The 17,933-nt window shown below is 49.7% G+C and overlaps 1 protein-coding gene and 1 pseudogene across 1 annotated transcript in view; both read right to left on the reverse strand.

The window, feature by feature from the left end:
* The window catches only part of Drc3 (dynein regulatory complex subunit 3), a 36,450-nt gene that overhangs the window by 908 nt on the left and 17,609 nt on the right, over nt 1-17,933 (reverse strand). The window contains exons 5-11 of the mRNA XM_075992334.1: nt 16,314-16,460; nt 14,095-14,214; nt 13,390-13,502; nt 11,354-11,528; nt 9,852-9,983; nt 7,309-7,381; nt 5,534-5,655 (exon numbers count right to left, since the gene is read on the reverse strand). Of these exons, the coding sequence (XP_075848449.1) occupies nt 5,534-5,655; nt 7,309-7,381; nt 9,852-9,983; nt 11,354-11,528; nt 13,390-13,502; nt 14,095-14,214; nt 16,314-16,460 (882 nt within the window). The remainder of the gene's footprint in view (nt 1-5,533; nt 5,656-7,308; nt 7,382-9,851; nt 9,984-11,353; nt 11,529-13,389; nt 13,503-14,094; nt 14,215-16,313; nt 16,461-17,933) is intronic.
* LOC142859576 (threonine aspartase 1 pseudogene) lies at nt 1,539-2,609 on the reverse strand (annotated as a pseudogene).

A 17,933-nucleotide genomic window follows, 5' to 3' on the forward strand; every position in this document is an offset into this window, starting at 1 on the left:
GCTAGCCAAGGCAGCCTCGCTAGGCATATCGCTCACAAAGCCTCTTTCTAGGTAGTCCTAAACCTCTGATAGTCAGGTCTCCAGGCTGTTCCAACCGTGGGCCCTGTAAGCTGATAGGTGTCTACCTCCTCTTTGTCTCCGCTGTTCTCATGTCAACAGAATCGACTTTGCATTCCATTGGGGCCTGCTTTGCCTTGGATTGTTCCTGACATTGTGTGGTCCTTACAGAAAGCTGGTACAACTACTTACCATCTAGTGAGGCTGGCTGGCTCAGATGCAGACTCAGGCTGGAATGGGGAGTGCATCCCAGTCATTCCCAGGGACAGGGGAAGCTTGCTGAAGCTCTGAGGAAGTACTGTCCCACTCTGAGCCCATGGTACCAGTAAACACAAGAATAGCAAAGGCCCTGGGTATCCTCTGTTGAGAAACTGCAGATAATGCGTACACAGGGGAACACAGCTTATCTGAGGTGCATGGGGCTTCAGGTTTTGCAGGGTTTGGCGTTGTAATATCTGCATAGTCTTTATAACACCCCTGCAACCAGAAAATCTGAAATCCCAGATGCACCAACATCTGTTTGGATTTTTGGGTCAGAGATACACAACAGTACTTTGCTTTGCTTCATTTGCTAGAGTAGAAAACAACCTACTTGGTTTTCTCCCTCCTGTCTTCTCTCTCTTCAACTTACTGTGCACACATTCCATTTCAGAACAGTGTCTGTGGGGATGCTGGCTCACCACAGAATCCCATGTGAGGAAAGCCAGCTTAGCTGATGTGGGACAATGGATCAGCAGCACAGTCACACCACAGGAATGACGGGAAGTCATTCAGTTCCTTCCCTACTCAGGCAGCAGGCCAGGCTCGGAGCAGATCAAAAGATGAACACCTACCTGTGCACGCTGAGGGCTCAGGAGTAAGGAACCTAGTAATAGCCTTCTTTTGCTTTTGTACCTTTATCTTAAAAGTATAGTTGAACAAGAACAAAGATATTATGAATTTTCCCATAAATTTTGCTTTTTTTCCCCCCAAGACAGGGTTTCTCTGTAGCTTTGGAACCTGTCCTGGAACTTACTCTATAGATCAAGCTGGCCTGTCTCTTCCTCCCAAGTGAAACTTTGCTTTCTTATTACAGTGTTACATTGTACATAACATTCCATTATACACAAATTAAGACTTTACATAACTAAACATTATTTAAGCTTCATATAGCTCATGAAAGAAAAACTCTCATCAAGATTATCACTTTAAAAGGTTCTGACCTTAAACCCCAGCGAGAAAGTTTCACTGAAACCATTCTTTGTTAAAGGAAGAATGCCATGTGTGAGGGATGAGAACACATCCACTTAGACCAATGAATAAAACACTGTTACTAAATGGACCACAGTCAAGGTCAAGTCATTTAAACAAGCAGATTCATTCTGTCCACATTGTGTCAACCACAGCTGGGCCCTCAATGCAATGAAAGTTTCCTACAACTTGGGTTTCACTTGCAAACAGTTCAAAACTCAAGTTGTAAAGATGACTTGCTTGTTCCAGGTTATAGGATACACCTGAGGTCATAGCCCATCAGGGAGAAGCAAGCATAGACACTGCACATTTGTACACACCCATGCATGCTCCAGCTTGCTTGACCACTTGAGTGTCAACTGGCACTAAGTACAGCAACACTTACCTCCCAGGTTGCAATAGGAATTAAAGAACAAGGAAGATAAAACACCTAGTTTCAGGTCCTGAAATGTCACTCAGACACTTCATATCCAGCTTGGAGGTCAGTTCACTGGGTTCTCCATGCAGCAAACCCCATTTTTAATTGCTGACTGTCTTGCCACAGCCCTAGGGAGTCTTGAAATGTGAGTCTTGGCTTTCCTGTCCTGGGCTGACATATATCCTTCATGGTGTGGCTCCACAGAAATTCCGCTAGGAGTGTGTGCAGGACTGGAGAACTGTCACTTCGTGGTGCACTCACACCCAACCTTCATTTTTGAGGGACAGTGAACTTACAAACTTGTTTTGCATAGTGTCCAATGTAGCTCAGGTGAGCATCTTCAGCTTGTAAAGCTGTGAACATTCTCCAGCCAATATGCACACAGGATGCTTGCCACTCCTGAGGTACTCACAGTTGTGGAGTAGGGGTCATGAGATCTAGTATTTTCAGTTCAGCAGCCACATCCAGAAAGAGCAACCAGCCCATCTCTCCCTGGATGTTTCAAGGCCAAGTCTCCTTTGGAGACAAAAGCAGCAACATTCCCCTCGTGAGCCACAACCATAGCACCTACTGTGTCTCAAATGCCCAAATTATTTTTCTTCCCCTTCCTTCCTTCCTTCCTTCCCCTCCCTCCCTCCCTCCCTCCCTCCCTCCCTCCCTCCCTCCCTCCCTCCCTCCCTCCCTCCCTCCCTTCCTTCCTTCCTCTCTTCTATTCTCTTTTCTTTCTTCTTTTTTCCCCCCTTTGAGATGGTTTCTCTGTGTAGCCCTGACTGTCCTGGAACTCAATCTGTAGACAAGGCTGGCTTCAAACTCACAGTGCCTCTGCCTCCAGAAAGAGGCACAGCTGCAGCATCAACTCTAGTTTTCCTTCAAGCAGCTTTTGGGAACGTGCAGCTCCTCCCATGGAGCAGTCCTGAGCACTGACCCAGCTGCTGCATGGATGTCCAGAGCTCCTAAGAGTGCAGGTGACATCCCTCCTTTCTGTTGGCGCTGAGGTCTCTCTTCAGCTTGGATGGAGTCTTGAATTTTCTGCCCAGGTTGGAGGACACAAATGCGGGAAAGCTGGGTCAGGAGGGTGGCGTGGCCAGCAGCATTTGGCTTCAGAGGGGTGCTTTGGAAACACCCTAAGCTGTGTGACTTTGTAATCATGATCTGTGCAATGACCTCAGGGTAACAGAAGACAGATTGCTTTCATCCTCAGCCCTCTTCCTCTTCTGGACCATTCTTGCTATAGGCCCAGGAAACATTTTGTCGAGTCAAGCTGCCTGGGTCTGAATCACAGCTCCACTGCTGTAATCTCTGGGCTTCACTTTCCCCATCCGCATGGAAACACAGTGGTGCCTACTTTCCATGTCTACCTGGAGACTGAAGGGGCCGTTTTGTGCCCAGCTCTTAACAGGCTGGCTCTCAGAGACTGCAGTATGCGTCAGCTATTGGTGTGCTCAGACTTTCTCATAGCCAATGTTTTTCTCCGCAGAAAGCAGGCCATTTTATTGCTTCTGCAAAAGACAACTGGGTTTCTGGGGATTTCTTGTCTCTGACTATAAATAAGTAAGAAGAAGGAGCTTTCACTGGCTCTCCCCCAGGTTTTTTGTTTTGTTTGTTTTTGGAGTCAGGGCTTCTTTGTGTGGCCCTGGCAGTCCTGGAACTCAGAGATCCGCCTGCCTCTGCCTCCTGAGTACTGGAATTAAAGGTGTGTGCCACCACTGCCCAGCTTACCTGGAGGCTTTGAAGGCAGTAATCTATTACAGTCTTGCTAGTGAGTCTGAGACTCCCTTTAGCAGAGAGACAGAGCCCCTTGGCCTGCTACCATGGGCACCCCCAAAATGCCTGTCAGCTGTGGTGAGTAGGGATGGGTGCAGAGACAACTACAGTTACAGGCTCAGCGCTGTCTGTCAGACTAGAGTCAAAATTCAGACCCTTGCCCTCACTGCTTGTGCCATTCTCATCAGGCATCTCTGAGCCTGCCTTGCTCAGCATTCTCATTCCCAACCTCAAGTGATAATGGTACTTCCTTTGGTGAGGAAATGAGGTCACGTGAGGTCAACAGGTTGAGTGGTGGTAATCCTCTAATGAAGAAACTTGGTTGCCAGACACTACTGTGCTAAACAGGGCCACCTGCCTCTCTGCCTCTGGGACCCATATTTTACTGTGTGCTAGAGTCACTAGGGAGTGAGCATGGTTCAGTGATGATGTTCACTGGTGTCACAGGCCTAGGAACTCTACCCGCTCCATGAGTACTGTCAGAGACTTCCAGAACCTCTCAGAGGAGACGTGCTTCTCGGTTAGGTTCCTGTCTGGTCAACAATGGGCTCTGTAAGTGGCTTGGGGAGAGGAGGTTAGTGTGACTGTGGCCCTGCACCCTGCTATCCTAGCCTCAGAACAGAGGCTACGGGGCCAAGGCTGCTGGCTTTCTGTCTGCACAACTCGGACCAGCTCCTGATAAGGCAAGGATTTGGTAAACACATGTTTTCATCCACCCAGCTCCAAAGTCATTCCCGCTGCCATGCTGGATGCTCCTGCAGGCACAGGCGGTCCATGGTGGTGGGACGATCATCTCTGGTCTCCTTCGCAAGCTTAGGTGAAGTGTGAAGAGTTGTAGGAACAAATCGACATGAACCTAAATTTAAAACTGTGACCTGATGGATGGGGTGTGGAGAAGGGACAGCAGTGTGAGAGGTACCCGGGGAAAGCCTCTCAGGAGAGCTAGGACTTGAGCTGAGATCTAAATGGCAAGGACAAGAAAGGTACATAGAGACTGAAGGGAGCATGTCTGCCAGGTAGAATGTGTACTGGCTGGGTTTGTGTCAACCTGATACAAGCTAGAGTTATCAGAGAGGAGGGAGCCTCACTTGAGAAAGGGCCTCCATAAGATTTAGCTGTAAGGCATTTTCTTAATTAGTGACCAACGGGGTAGGGCCCAGCCCATTGTGGGTGGTGCCACCTCTGGACTGGTGGTCCTGGCTTCTATAAGGAAGGAGGCTGAGCAAGCTATGAGGAGTAAGCCAGTAAGCAGCACTCCTTCATGGCCTCTGGATCAATTACTGCCTCCAGGTTCCTGCCCTGCTTGAGTTCCTGCCTTGACTTCACTTAGTACTAGGTTATAACCTGCGGGCTCTATGATGAAATAAAGCCTTCCCTCCCCGAGTTGCCTTGGTCATGGTGTTTCATCACAGCAATAGAAACCCTAATAAGACAGAATGTCAGCTGAAAGGAGCAAGCCTGAAAGATGGGAGGGGAGTACCCCAGAGGCTGGTCACTGAGCATCAGAACCTGGAGTGGGGCTCCAAGGGAAGCAGGCCTAGCCTGGAGTATCTGAGACACATGGCAAGCTGGGAGGGGTGAGGACTGTGTAGTCTGGCTTTCCAGTGGCTCTACCTGCCTGCAGTTGGAGAACAGTTTCTAAGAGGCAGGCAGGGCAACTGGAACATGGCCTGAAATAGCATAGTGCTCAGGCAGTGTCTGGACAAAAGCAGGCCCCTGAGGGGAAGTATTGGACCTGTGCCTATTCATCCTTGCCTGGAGCCCTTTCCTAAGCCATCTCCGTGCCACTGCTGGAGCTGGGGTGGACTCAGAGGTATAGACCCAATGATGATCCCCAGTATTCATCACTACCTGCCCTGGTGGAAACCCGGGCAGTGTGGTGCTGGACCAGACATGAGGCTTGGGGGTGTACCAGTGTTGCAGTTCTAACCTTAACCCAGCAAAGCAGGCTACTGTCTCCTTCAGGTGAAGACACAGAGGCTCCAGGAGCTTGTCACGCTTAGGCGAGCCACTTCTGGCCCCTGGCCGTGGCCGCCGTGCCCCAGTCCTTCCGCCCTTACTCACCGCCCGCACATCATCTGGCAAGTCCTCATCCATCTCGCCCTTGAGGATCTTCTCCAGGGTGTTGATGGCGATCTCCAGGAGCTTCTCGTGGTGATGGTTCTCCAAGTCCCGGCACTGAGCCATCCTGCAGTCGTGAGTTAAAGCCAGGGGCAGAGCAGGCCAGATGTCTCCCACTGGTGGCTGGGTCTCTGCTAAACAAGGCCATGCCATCTCCACTAGAGAGACCAGTTTCTAACTCCTTAGAGTTTTCTACCTTCCTAATGTTGCGAGCCTTTACTACAGTTTCTCATGCTGTGGTGACCCCCCCACCCATAAGGTTATTTTGTTGCTACTACATAACTGTAGTTTTGCTACTGTTGTGAGTCATAAAGATGCAGGATAGCTGATATGTTACCGCTGCTCTAAGGGTTCAAGATCTGCTTTGAGGTACTAAGAGGCATCAAGGCCTTCAAGCTGTCACCCACATGCATCAAAGCCCAGGGCCATGCTCAGGTCGCCATGTTATTCCTGTCCTTATACTGGGTCATTACTGTCCCTCGGTGGCAGCTCACCTCAGGGTTCTCACTCTCTTCAACTTCTCCACCCTCATGGCTTCCCAACACTGCAGCAGGCCTCACTGGTCTCTCATGCCCTCTTATCCCTTCTCCAACAGCAGCTGGAACAAGAGGAAGGGTTTAAGTAGCCAGTTCCTAGCTTAGAGCTCCTCAGAGCGTCCATTCTCTGACATGGCCGGAAGTCCTCATCCGGAAACTTGTTTTCTCAGGTTCCTCCTCAGGGTCTTGGAACACGCTGATTCTGCTGCCTGGAATCTATCTCCTTTCACCTGGTTCCTGTGGCCACCTGCAGGTCTTTTTTTTTTTATTTAGTGTTTGTGGAACTGATGACCCTGTACCCTGCATACCACTTGGTACCTCAATGACTGCGTGCTGGACTCTGAGCCCCAGGATGACAGAACCTGAGTCATTCTGGGGTGAACTTAGCACTTTGCCCCTATAAAGGGCTGATAATGTTTCACATGTTGGTTTCTAACCTTAATAAGTAGCCTGTCAAGCTTCCCTATAATTTTCCCTGTCTTCAGAGTGGGTAGTGCCTTATCCCAGCGTGGTTTTCTGCAATGAAAAGTCAGTCAGGAATTCTGGAGTGTCAGTGTCCCCATGAACATCACCCACTTAGGAACATATGCAAGACTATTGTGCAGAAGTCCCTCTGGCATCCAAACTGGCACTCTAGCAAAGCCGCCACTGCTGAGTGCTAGGAGGCACTTCAGGTGCTATGGAATATGTCTGTGGCCACCAAATCTGCATCCTATGCTAGGAAGGACCTCTTTCCTGGTGAAAATTGGTACATTTTACATTCTTCTACTTTCATAAATGGAGAGCTGTGAACTAGGGCCCTGTAGGGGTATAAACACCTTTTTGGGATGAGGACTTAGGTCTTTCTGCAAATCTATGGGGTTAAGTATTTTGGGTAAGAACTGAAGTGTGATCTAAAGCGTTCACTTTACTCTGTGGCCACCATTTATTCACACACTCTTAATCTCTACTTTCCTTCTCTTTTTTTCAGTGCTGGGCATTGAACCCAGGGCCTCACTTCTGTTAAGCAAGTTCTCCAAGATATTCCTTAATCTCTTCTTACTTTCTGAAGAGGCTTCATCCACCTTTGCTTTTTGTTAAGAACCTAGGCCCTTCTGCTCCAGCTGCTCTAGAGGTCAAGACAACCCCAGGAGCCCACAGTGCCTTCCTGTGGGGTGAGGTAGGGCTCATCACATAAAGGATATAGACTTTGGACATTTTCAATAAACAGTCCCACCAAGTCAGTGATGTTTCTTTCAAATATGTTTATAGTCTCCTGGAAATGATACAGAAGATAGTCAACATGTGAATCGACATCCTCTACACCACCTCAAATCACAGACCCTTCGCGGCGAAGACCGCCCCCCTTGACTTCCTAGGGCAGCCAATGGCTAAGGATTGACCCCTCCTTTCCAGAGCTCTGCTGCTCTCCAGTGTCAGCTCACTAACCCCGTGAATGCTTCTGCTGTCGATGTTTTAGAAGATTTACTTATCGTATGTACATGAGTGCTCTGTCTACATGTGTGTCTGTGCACGGTGTACACACCTGGTGCCTGCAGAAGTCAGGAGGAGGCATTGTGTCCCCTAGACCTGGAGCTGCAAACAGTTGAGAGCTGTCATGTGGGGTCTGTGATCCTAATCCAGGTCCTCTGCACGAGCAACAAGTGCTTTTAACCAGTAGCTCTCATCAGCTACTGCCTCTGGGATTTACATTTTTTAAAGATTTATTTAATGCACACTGGTGTTTTGCCTGTATATATTCTGTGTAAGGGTGTCGGACCCCCTGGAACTGGAATTAGAGACAGTTGTGAGCTGATATGTAGGTGCTGGGAATTGAACCTGGGTCCTCTGGAGGAGCAACCAGTGCTCTTAATCACTGAGTCATCTCTCCAGCCCCAGGATTTAATTTTTTTATATTACGTGTGTGTGTGCGTGTGTGTGTGTGTGTGTGTGTGTGTGTGTGAAAACACGTGGGATCAGAGGACAGTCTGTAGGAGTCAGTTCTTTCCTTCCACCATGTGGGTCTCAGGGCTCAAACTGAGGTCACCAGGCTTGGTAGTAAGCACCTTTACCCACTAAGCAAGATCATCCTGCAGCTCTGACACCAGGCCTTTTTCCTATGTAGCTGCCTCTGCCAGAAGCACGTATACTGACTCCCCTCCTCCCTGAATGGACTCCTTCCTTTCAGGCCTCTCAGCGGGATCTGTCCATCATCTCCTCAAGAGCCAGCTCTACTCCAGGGACATCATTTAATCTCTCTGGGCCTCTTCATATGTGAGCAGGGTTTCTGTGTAGTGTCATGGCAGTTAGTGGTTAGTGTAGTTAAATTAGCTACATCACCCAAATGATTTACCAACTATCTGGCAGAGCTGCTGTTCCCAGTACTTAGCAGAGCACTTGCGGCCTAAGCAGATCTCAATGTTGTTGAGAAAGTGATAGACAAATGTGACTGTGAAACCTTTCCATTGCCTCCCACAGACCTCTAGCATTCACAGGAGACCAAGGCCAGTCTGCAGGCTGTGAAAATGAGCCCATTATCACATGCGTGAGAGCACCATCTTGGTGAATAAAAGGTCATTAGAAAGCACAAACAAGTGCCTTCCGGCCTTAGGTGGCCGGTGACATGGGCAGGTCAAGAGCATGGACCTGGGAGATGTTTGCATCCTGAAAACAGTCTCCCTGCTTGAGAGGACTGAGAGCCAGCAGCAGCCCTCCCCTGCGGCGCTGCCTCGGCAGTGCTTGAGCCGAGCAATTCCCGGTGGGAAATGAGCGGCTGCTGTGCTGGGCGACAGCGAATCTATCCTGTGTAGGAAGTGTCACTTGACGTGTGAGGAATTGATTAGGCACTGTCTCTTGGCCCAGCCGTGGCAACATCTGATGAGGTCCAATTCATCACAGCACTTCCAACTCCCAGCCTGGCTGCCTGCAAACACGCATGTCACCCTGGCTGCAAATGCATCTGAGACAGCCGTGCTTTTCATTTCCCATCGTCAGAGCCAAGTGACAGGCTCCTTGTGTTGCCGACCCCCAAGACAGCAAGCACAGCCTGCAACACTGATGAGCCTTTGTTTGGTTCCCGAGTGGAGGTCCACCTTGTTTCATGTGCCCCCGAACTTCCCCTTGGGCCAAATAAGCAATCTGCACACTATTGGGACTCTGGGTTCTTTTAGGATGGGGGAGAGAAGATTTTCAGAGAAACAAGTTCACCTCTCATTCTCCAAAAGAATAATTTCCTAGGCTGCAAAGATCGCAGTGTGTGCCTTCCTTTTCTTTTCTTTATTTGGCGATTGCTGAGGATGGAACCTAGGGCCCTGTCTGTGCTAAGCAAGCAAGCAAGCAAGCAAGCAAGCAAGCAAGCAAGCACTGAGCTACACTTTTAGCCCTTGCCTGTAATGTATTTTAATAGTTCTGGAAGAAAGTGGTGTGTGCACGCGTGCATGCATATGTGACATGCACATGCTCATTTTTATATGTGGTGTGCATGTGGGGGGTGTGTGAATGTTGGGTGGTGGCAAATGACATCCTCAGGCACCATTTGCCTGTTTTCCTCTCACTGGCCTGAACTCATGTTTGCTAAACTATTGGCCAGGGAGCCCTAGAGACCCACCTGTCTCTACCTGCCCAGTCTTCTCCTGCATGTCCACTGGGTTACACTCAACATACAGGGGAAGAGCCTGTGAGAGCATGCTTGTGAGGCTCTGCAGCTGCATGCTGAGGCCCCTGTGTCTACGCCAGTCTGGCTCTACCTCCAATTGCTCCACCAGCTGCATCTCCAGCGTCATGAGCATGTTGAACAGCTCGGTGATGTCATCACTGCACTCTATCAGCTTCTTCTCAATGTTGGGCAGTTCACTCTCTTCTCGGATGGCATTCACATTCTACAAACAAAACCCCTGTGTTTCAGGATTCGGTAGGTAAACATGTTACTTAGTAGTAAGTGACAGTTTGATTTTATAGGTAAAAACTTGGAGCCTGGGGCTGAAGTGCCCAAGTTCAATCATTAGCTCACAATCTGCTAGCTCTGTGACCTTGGGGAAGCTACCTGCTGCTCTGATTTATTGCATGTGAAGGCACCTGAAAATGCAGGTGCCAAAAGAGCATTCAGACCTACCTCATCTCCTCAAAGGTGGAAGATGAAATTCTTTGCCTGTGCTAGGAGGAGGGGAAGACATTCTTATCATCAGAGATGGGAGCCAGGGCTGAAAAATATCTGCGCAAATAAAGCTTTTAAAACTAACTCATGCTGGGCATGGTGGCACACGCCTTTAATCCCAGCACTTGGGAGTCAGAGGCAGGTGGATCTCTGTGAGTTTGAGGCCAGTCTAGTCTACAAAGTGTGTGTGTGTGTTATATTATCTCATATGCTGGGGTTCTATTGTGCTCAGTAGACTACCTGACTACACAAACACTCTACACGACAAAAGCACCAATGACAAATGTCAAGCTACACAGCAAACCGAGAAAAATACTCTCAAGGTCCTTCAAGGCTTCAGGGCTACTAGCTCAATCTATAAAGAGCCATAATAAAGTAATACTTTGCCATAGAGGGAAGGGAAGAGAAAAGGGCAGAATGGCTGTAAACTAGACAAGAAAAATCAAGATGAGCGAAAATGAGAGGCCTGTGAGGAGCAGGCAGGCTGTGGATGAACGGACTTAGTGGGTGTAGAGGGGCACACTCTGTTAAAATCTCAAGGCACCCTTACTTAATCCCCACCTGTGCTGCTGGCAGGGGGGCCCCAGGTCCTTCTCTGGAAGTGAGCCTTTTCAGAGCTCTGGGACAGCCCTGACCATTCAGTCACTCAGGTAAGAAAGGGCCCAGTGCCTTACAAGGTGGGAACTGCCAGGTACAGGGACCATGTGTATCAGAATCCTAGCATGCCAGACCTAGGCAGAGTGAGGCTTGGAAAATAAATGCCTACTGAATGAATGAATGAATGAATGAATGAATGAACAGAAGAAAGCATGGGTGTTACCACTGTCATCAGCAGAAGAGTGGTACAGATAATCCCACGGCTAACACTAATGATGATGATTTTGGGGTGACCCTGAATCCTTGGGGTATCTGATGTGAGGGAGGGCGGCTCCTGTGCTGGTTCAGTGGAGCTTTGTATGGTGCCCTTTGGTGACACTGTGATCCCTGGCACATGGACAGAGACTAGGGGCCTCAGGAAGCGCTAGAGGGCATGGACATTGCAGCTCCTCCACATGAGGAGAGTCCTGGCACCCAGCACAGGAGAAGGGGCCTTACCAGCAGATGCTTTTCCTCAAACTTGGCAACCTTGAGCTTGCCCTGGTTCTGGTTCTCCTGGATGGCCTCCTGTATGCACTCGTTGAAAGTGTCCAACTCTGCCTTTCTCTTCTCCTGCTGCTTGAGGCCATACTCGAAAATGTTCAGGCAGATGATGACAAATTTGTCCTTGTAGGTAAGTGGCTGTTAAGGAAGCTTGGGGCTCAAGAACAGGCCACTCGGGTTGTGACAAAAATGTCGACAGTCCCTTGCAGAGCATGAAACGCTGAACACTATGGAGGCCACAGGTCATCCTTCTGACAGAAGGGAAACAGAGGAGCCAGTGATCTGGGGCTTGCAATCTGGAGCAGAACGTGATAGTTGTGGCATCTCTCCCTGCACCTAAGGAACTCAGGAACAGGGCTAATGGCCTTAGAAGAGACTTCCAGAGGACTGGGGTCCAGCGAGATCTAGAAGAAGCCTGCCAGGAGATGAGCTGGAGTCCCTTTTTTCTTTTTCTTTCTTTTTAAAAAAATCTCTGGTTAAATTAAAATCTTTTTTTTTTTAAATCTTCGGAGAAGGGCCTGTCCCGTGGCTCATCTAAGTTGAGAGAGGAACCAGGTGGTCCAGGTGTAAGCCATAGCTCTGATGGTGCTTCTGGGACCCACCCTAGCAAGTTACCTCTCTGGGCCTCAGTGTCCTTCCCTTCCCTAAGCTAAGGGCATGGAGGAAGCCACCACACAGAGTCCTTTGGAGGCTGGGCATGGTAGCATACACCTTTAATCCCAGGATTTGGCAGGCGGGTGGGGTGGGAACAGAGGCAGGGAATCTCTGTGAGTGAGTTCTAAGCCAGCTAGGGATATAATAGTGAGACCTAGTCACAAAAAAAGGCAAAACAAATCAAACCAAAAATTCCTTGGCAGAGTCCTGGGGCTCAGGCAGGCCACCCCATAGGGTCTTGGGGATGCTGTGTTCAGGAGATGGGATGCCTTTCCACAAATCTCACAGCTTCATGTTGCTTAAGCATAAGTCCCTGAGGAGAGGGGTGGCCAACACGGTTGAAGCACCATCTTTCCCAACTTACTCTCTTCACAGTGTTTGGGTTCTGGGTAGACCTCCCGAGAAAGGTGTCAGATTCAATGCAGGCACCGATGTCTAGACTCTGCCTTTAGGATCTCACCAAAGCTGGCCAGAGGAGCTGGGAGGGCCATGGATGGGGGGTCTCACATAGGAGCCATCACAGGGTCAGCCAGCCATGTACTTGCCCACGCCCAAGCCAGGAAAAGGACAGCTGCAGGCACTGTGACATGAGACAGTGGCGTCCCTTCTCATTCCTGGGGAATCCTGACCGCTCCCAAATTGCAATTCTAGTTTCACATCTTATTCCCAAATGACACTTCCTTTATTAGAGATCCGTCCCTGTAAGTTTTCTGGAGGTTGACATCAGTGTTGGTGGCCCACAGACTATCTGGGACCGGCTGTCTCAATTCAGAGCCCTCTGCTTCAGAACGCCCCATGTCCTAGAGGTGCCCGCCATCTCCCTCTTTCCACTGAAGCCCATGGTTTGGCTCTCAGGACCACTGCCGCTATATATGACAAGTGGCATCCTCAGGCTCTGGCCAGCTAGGGGACAGATGCAAGCTCTTAGGCCACACAGATGAGTGATCCTGTACAAACTGCTTACCCTCTGGGGCTACTAATGGCAGTCACCTGGAGATGTGGCTCCAGAGCAGTAACGTAGCCAGTGGAGACCCTTGGCGTAGAACACTCCCTACTCCTACCTCAGAAAACCCAGCTTCCCGGGCATGGCAGACCCAGTCTGCAGCTGTCACACAATGTGCCCACAGAAATCTGGACAGCGCTGCCCCACAACACTCAACTGGTGTAGCTGGAATGGCCTTTTGCATACATGTAGCCAGCAGAGATTTAACGACTAGGGTCTCACATGAATGATGGGGAAACTGAGGTACAGGGCCAAATGAACTTGCCCAAGGCAAGCTGGCGGTACTTGGACCAGGCCTGCACCTGAAGAAGCAGCAGTGACCCAGAAAGGATATATCTCAAGGAGCTCACCAACACCAGGCAGGTAGGACAGCTTGTTGCCCTCCACATCCTCGGAATACATGCTGTCAAACAGGAAGGAGCCATCCAAGTGGTCGATGAACGCCATCTGTGGATTCAAATACCCAGACATGGTGACCCAGAGCCAGACTCCTGGGAGGGTGGAGGCAGACAAGGATTCCTGCAGGGGACATGGCACCTGAGCAGCAGCCCTCCCTCCCAGGAAGGCAAGTGTGTGGCGGCGTTGCAGGCACAGGGAGGATGTGCGCAAAGGTGCAGCAGATATAGCCGCAGGCTGTTTCCAAGAAGTGCTACGGCTTTACTGAGGTTGATACGGGGCTGGAGCTGGTGGTAAGGGAGCCAGCAAGGCACAGCCACAAAGTCAGAGCCCCAGCGCTGAAAACCAAACTGTGACTGCATGGAATGGGAAACAGCTTGATGGCCTTCAGTGAAGGAGTCACTGGAACCAAGTGTTTTTAGGACAGTCTCTTTGGGCTTGGGGGTGGGGGATGGGGACTGGGCTGAGCCTCTGGACATGGTGATAGGGGCCCTGCAAGGTAGGGAGTATGTGTCGGGTCCTGTGGCCGCAGTATGCCTTACAAGTTTTGGGGTTCTGGGGATCCCTGTGGATCTTTGCTTATTGTGACCAGCATTCTCATGGTACTTCTGTGTCCAGGGCAAGTCAGCTGTCTGTGTGGTACCTTGTGCTCCGCCAGCTTTTCCTGCTGGGCCTTCTCGGCCTCCAGCCGGGCCTGCATCTGTGCCTCCCGGTGCTTCAGCTCATCAATGCTATACTGATGCTTTATCTTCGCCATCTCTTTCTGACCCAGGAACAGAAAAGGCATTGTTACCAATGGATTTCTGGTCCCTCCGGCCACACATCCTCGGGTCTCGTGAGCATGGCCAGTGTGTTGGAGGGTATCTTTCATAAAAGCTGGGAAAGGCACGGGGCCTTGGAGATGAGAATGCCTAGTTCTTTCCAGGCAACCTAAGATTAGGGGAACCACAGAACTGGGGGTGCTCCAAGAGCCTGCCCTAAAGCAGCCTGCCGTGCCCCTAGCCCCTTCCTGTATTCTATGGTACCAGCGGGAGATCAGGCATTGGGGTTAGAGGGGAGTTCCATTGCCTGCTTGATAGAGTTCTGCTCTTATGAACTTTGACTCATTTATTTTGAATCATGGTAACATTCTATATGTATCAAAGAATTGTTTTAAAATAAACTTGTTTATGATTTATTATCAATAAATGTTTGATTTGCATATGTATTTACCTACAGTCATGTTAAGTTTTTTCAGGCAAAAAGGGTCTACAAGAAGAAAACTGTAGGAACCCCGCTCTGAGATGAAACCAAGGCTTAAAGGGGGTGCTTGGTTTTCAGTTTTTTGAGACAGTTAGAATAGCTGAAGATGTGCCCAAACTATTGATCCTCCTGCCTCAAATTCTCAAGTGCTGGGGTTAGAGGAGTGTGCCATCTTGTCCATTGAATTTAAGAATCTCAGAATTGGCTGGGGCGTGGGGTGGTGCACACCTTTAATCCTAGCACTCAGGAGGCAAAGGCAGGCAGATCTCTGTGAGTCTGAGGCCAGCCTGCTACACAGAGCAAGTTCCAGGACAGCCAGAGTTACACAGAGAAACCCTGTCTTAAAACACCCCCTACACAGACACACTTTCAGAATTGGAGCTGGAGAGATGGCTTAATGGTTAAGAGCACTGGCTCCAAACGAACCATGTTCAATTCCCAGCACCCGCACGACAGCTCCCGCCTATCTGTAGCTCTCCAGCACCAAGACTTCTGACAGCCTCACACAGACATACATGCAGGTAATACACCAATGCACATAAAATAAAAAAATAACTTAAAAATCTGTGAAATAAAAATCTAAGAGCCAGGCATTGTATCCCTGTAATTTCAGCACTTGGGAAACTGAGGCAGAAGGATCAGGAGTTCAAGGTTATTCTTGGCTACGTAGTGAATTCAAGGTCAGCCTGGACCAAATGAGACTGTGGTCTCAAAAACACAAACAAAACCAAAGAACAGGTTCATATTGTCACAGAGAAGTCAGTGGGGGTGGGAAGAAGCTCTCTAACTCCTCTTATAGAAGTGAACAGCACAAGACTTGGCTTTGATGCCAGCTTGTTCCTCAGAGTTGGGCTCTCTGCTATAGGCTATAGAGGAACAGGGTAGACACTGGGGGTAGCCCTCCCCTCTGTCCAGATAGCCGTTTCTGGGTACCCCCTGAATTCCTCAGCATGGCCAATATAGGTTCCTCTTTCTCAGCAGAGACGCACAACTTCCTGTGGGAAGAAGTGGGCAGGTCAGCAGCCTTTGGGTTTCCAGGAACCTGATATAGAGAGACTTCATAGTCTTGCTACTAAAGGCCTCACACACTGAACCATATGTACAGAGGGAGCAGCAGGAGAAACACTCATATATGGCAAGGGAGAGGGGACAGAGGCAGGCAGCAGAGAGGGAAATCTCTCTCTCTCTCTCTCTCTCTCTCTCTCTCTCTCTCTCTCTCACACACACACACACACACACACACACACACACACACACACACACACTAGCTGGCCCAGAATGGGGCTGAAAGACCAGCTTCTTGGAGCCAACTCCTCGACTGACCCTAATTGACTGGGAGACTGTGGGTGAATCATTCCACTTCCTTTGCTGTCCTTAAAGTCTTCACCTGGAAAACAGACCACAGCTGCCTGGTAGCCCTGGGGTGAAATGTAAAAGGGACCTGGGCCTGCAGGAAGCCACTGGGGAGCCTTGAGAAGCCATTGCTGGAAGAGATGTGCACAGGTGTGGAGAGGACTCAGCCAGGAACCATCTTCTCTTAACCACAGATGGGGAGGAGATGTCCTCACTGTCTCTCTAACGACTGTATAGCAGAACTGGGAACAGAGCTGGGATACTTGCCACCTGCTCATCAATGTGCCGGAAGTCCAGGTACACGAGGTCAGGAAGATAGGCATAGATGAACATCTTGTACTCCTCTGCCTCAGCAACGGGGTTCCCAAAGAGGCTGAGTGTTCGCAGGCATGGGAACCGGCGCAGGTAGATGATCTGAGGAGTGGGGAGCAGAGGTCTGCCACAGAACTGGAGTAACACACGACACCTCCTCCCCGCTACACCCTTCCTGAGTCTACAGCCTGCCCAGGACACCTTCCACACAGATGGGTGACGGCTCATGGCTACTGAGTCAGACTTTAGTCCTGAGACCAGCCACAAGCTTTCAGAATCGGACAAGGGCAGCTCAAATCCTAGCTGAGTGACTTTGGCAAATGATCCGTCTATTGTGTAAGCCTTGAGTCCCTCCTCTATACAATGGGCGGAATGATGCAGTGTGTCATCAGAAGGTAAATGACATGAGTTATGAGAAGCAGTCAACAGGGTGCACAACAGTCACTGAATGAGTGACCACTTACCAAAGGGTGATGTTTTAGACAGTAAAACCACATGGAAGTCCTACGTCTCCTATGCTAAATGCAGCTGGATTTCTGGCTCACCTTTCATTCACTGGATAACAGCAAGAAGAGCATTCCCCTGGGTGCTGCTTATCCTTCCTATGCTTTGGTTTTAGTAAAATGGGGAGACTGACCATTTGGCTTGTGCTCGCATGACAGCAACATTGAAACACTGTGCACCAGGCAGGTAAGGTTTCTCACGGCCTCTGCATCAGCTCCTGCCGCCAGACTCTTGCCTTGAGTTCCTGCCCTGACTTCCTTCCATGACAGACTGCGATGTGGATGTGTGAACAAATGAACCTTTTTCTCCCCAAGTTGCTTTTGGTCATGGTGTTTCATCACAGCAATAGAAACCCTCAGACCCAGCCATGGAAGAGCAGGGGGAGCACCTTCAGAGAAGCCAAAGGCCCTGAGGCAGCAGAGAGTTTGGCACAGCCACCAACAGGACTCAGAGGAGGTGGCTACAGAGTAGTGGGGAGGGGACAGGTAGGACGTAAGATAGATGGGGAGACAATATCAGAGGCTGCTTCCTGGAAGACCACGTAGCTTTCGGCAAGAATTTAGATGGGTTCTAAGAACTACGGAAGCCACTGGAGTCTTGTTTATGGAAGAAGGCAGTATCTGGTTTAATTGCTAAAGGTTTTTCAAGTTAAGAGCCCCTTTACATCTTTTAGCCAAAGAGAAAAAGCTGCTGACAAATGTGCAGTAGTAGTAAGGGTGAGCAGGCAGCACCTTCTAGGGCGGGGGAGCTGTAAACAGTTCTACTTCACTAGAGAAGTTTGGCAAAGACTCACAATGCCCTCTGATCTAGCAACCTGAGTCCAGGAGTTAACCTTACCGACAGACTGGTGCAGATATAGAGGACCCTGTCCTGCTACATCACAGACACACACTGCATCCTGCATGCAGTGGCACCACTTGGAAACAACCTTGACTGCTCCCCTAGAGAACCAGGGCCGCAGGATGAGTGACGCAGCAGAGGGGTGGATCTGCCTGCTATGTTGGCAATCATGTTCAGTGTTGACTGGAGGAGAGAGTGGTCAGTTGAAGGAGGTGCCTGGAGGACAGCTAG

Source organism: Microtus pennsylvanicus, chromosome 11 (assembly GCF_037038515.1).
Source record: "Microtus pennsylvanicus isolate mMicPen1 chromosome 11, mMicPen1.hap1, whole genome shotgun sequence".
Taxonomy (NCBI): domain Eukaryota; kingdom Metazoa; phylum Chordata; class Mammalia; order Rodentia; family Cricetidae; genus Microtus; species Microtus pennsylvanicus.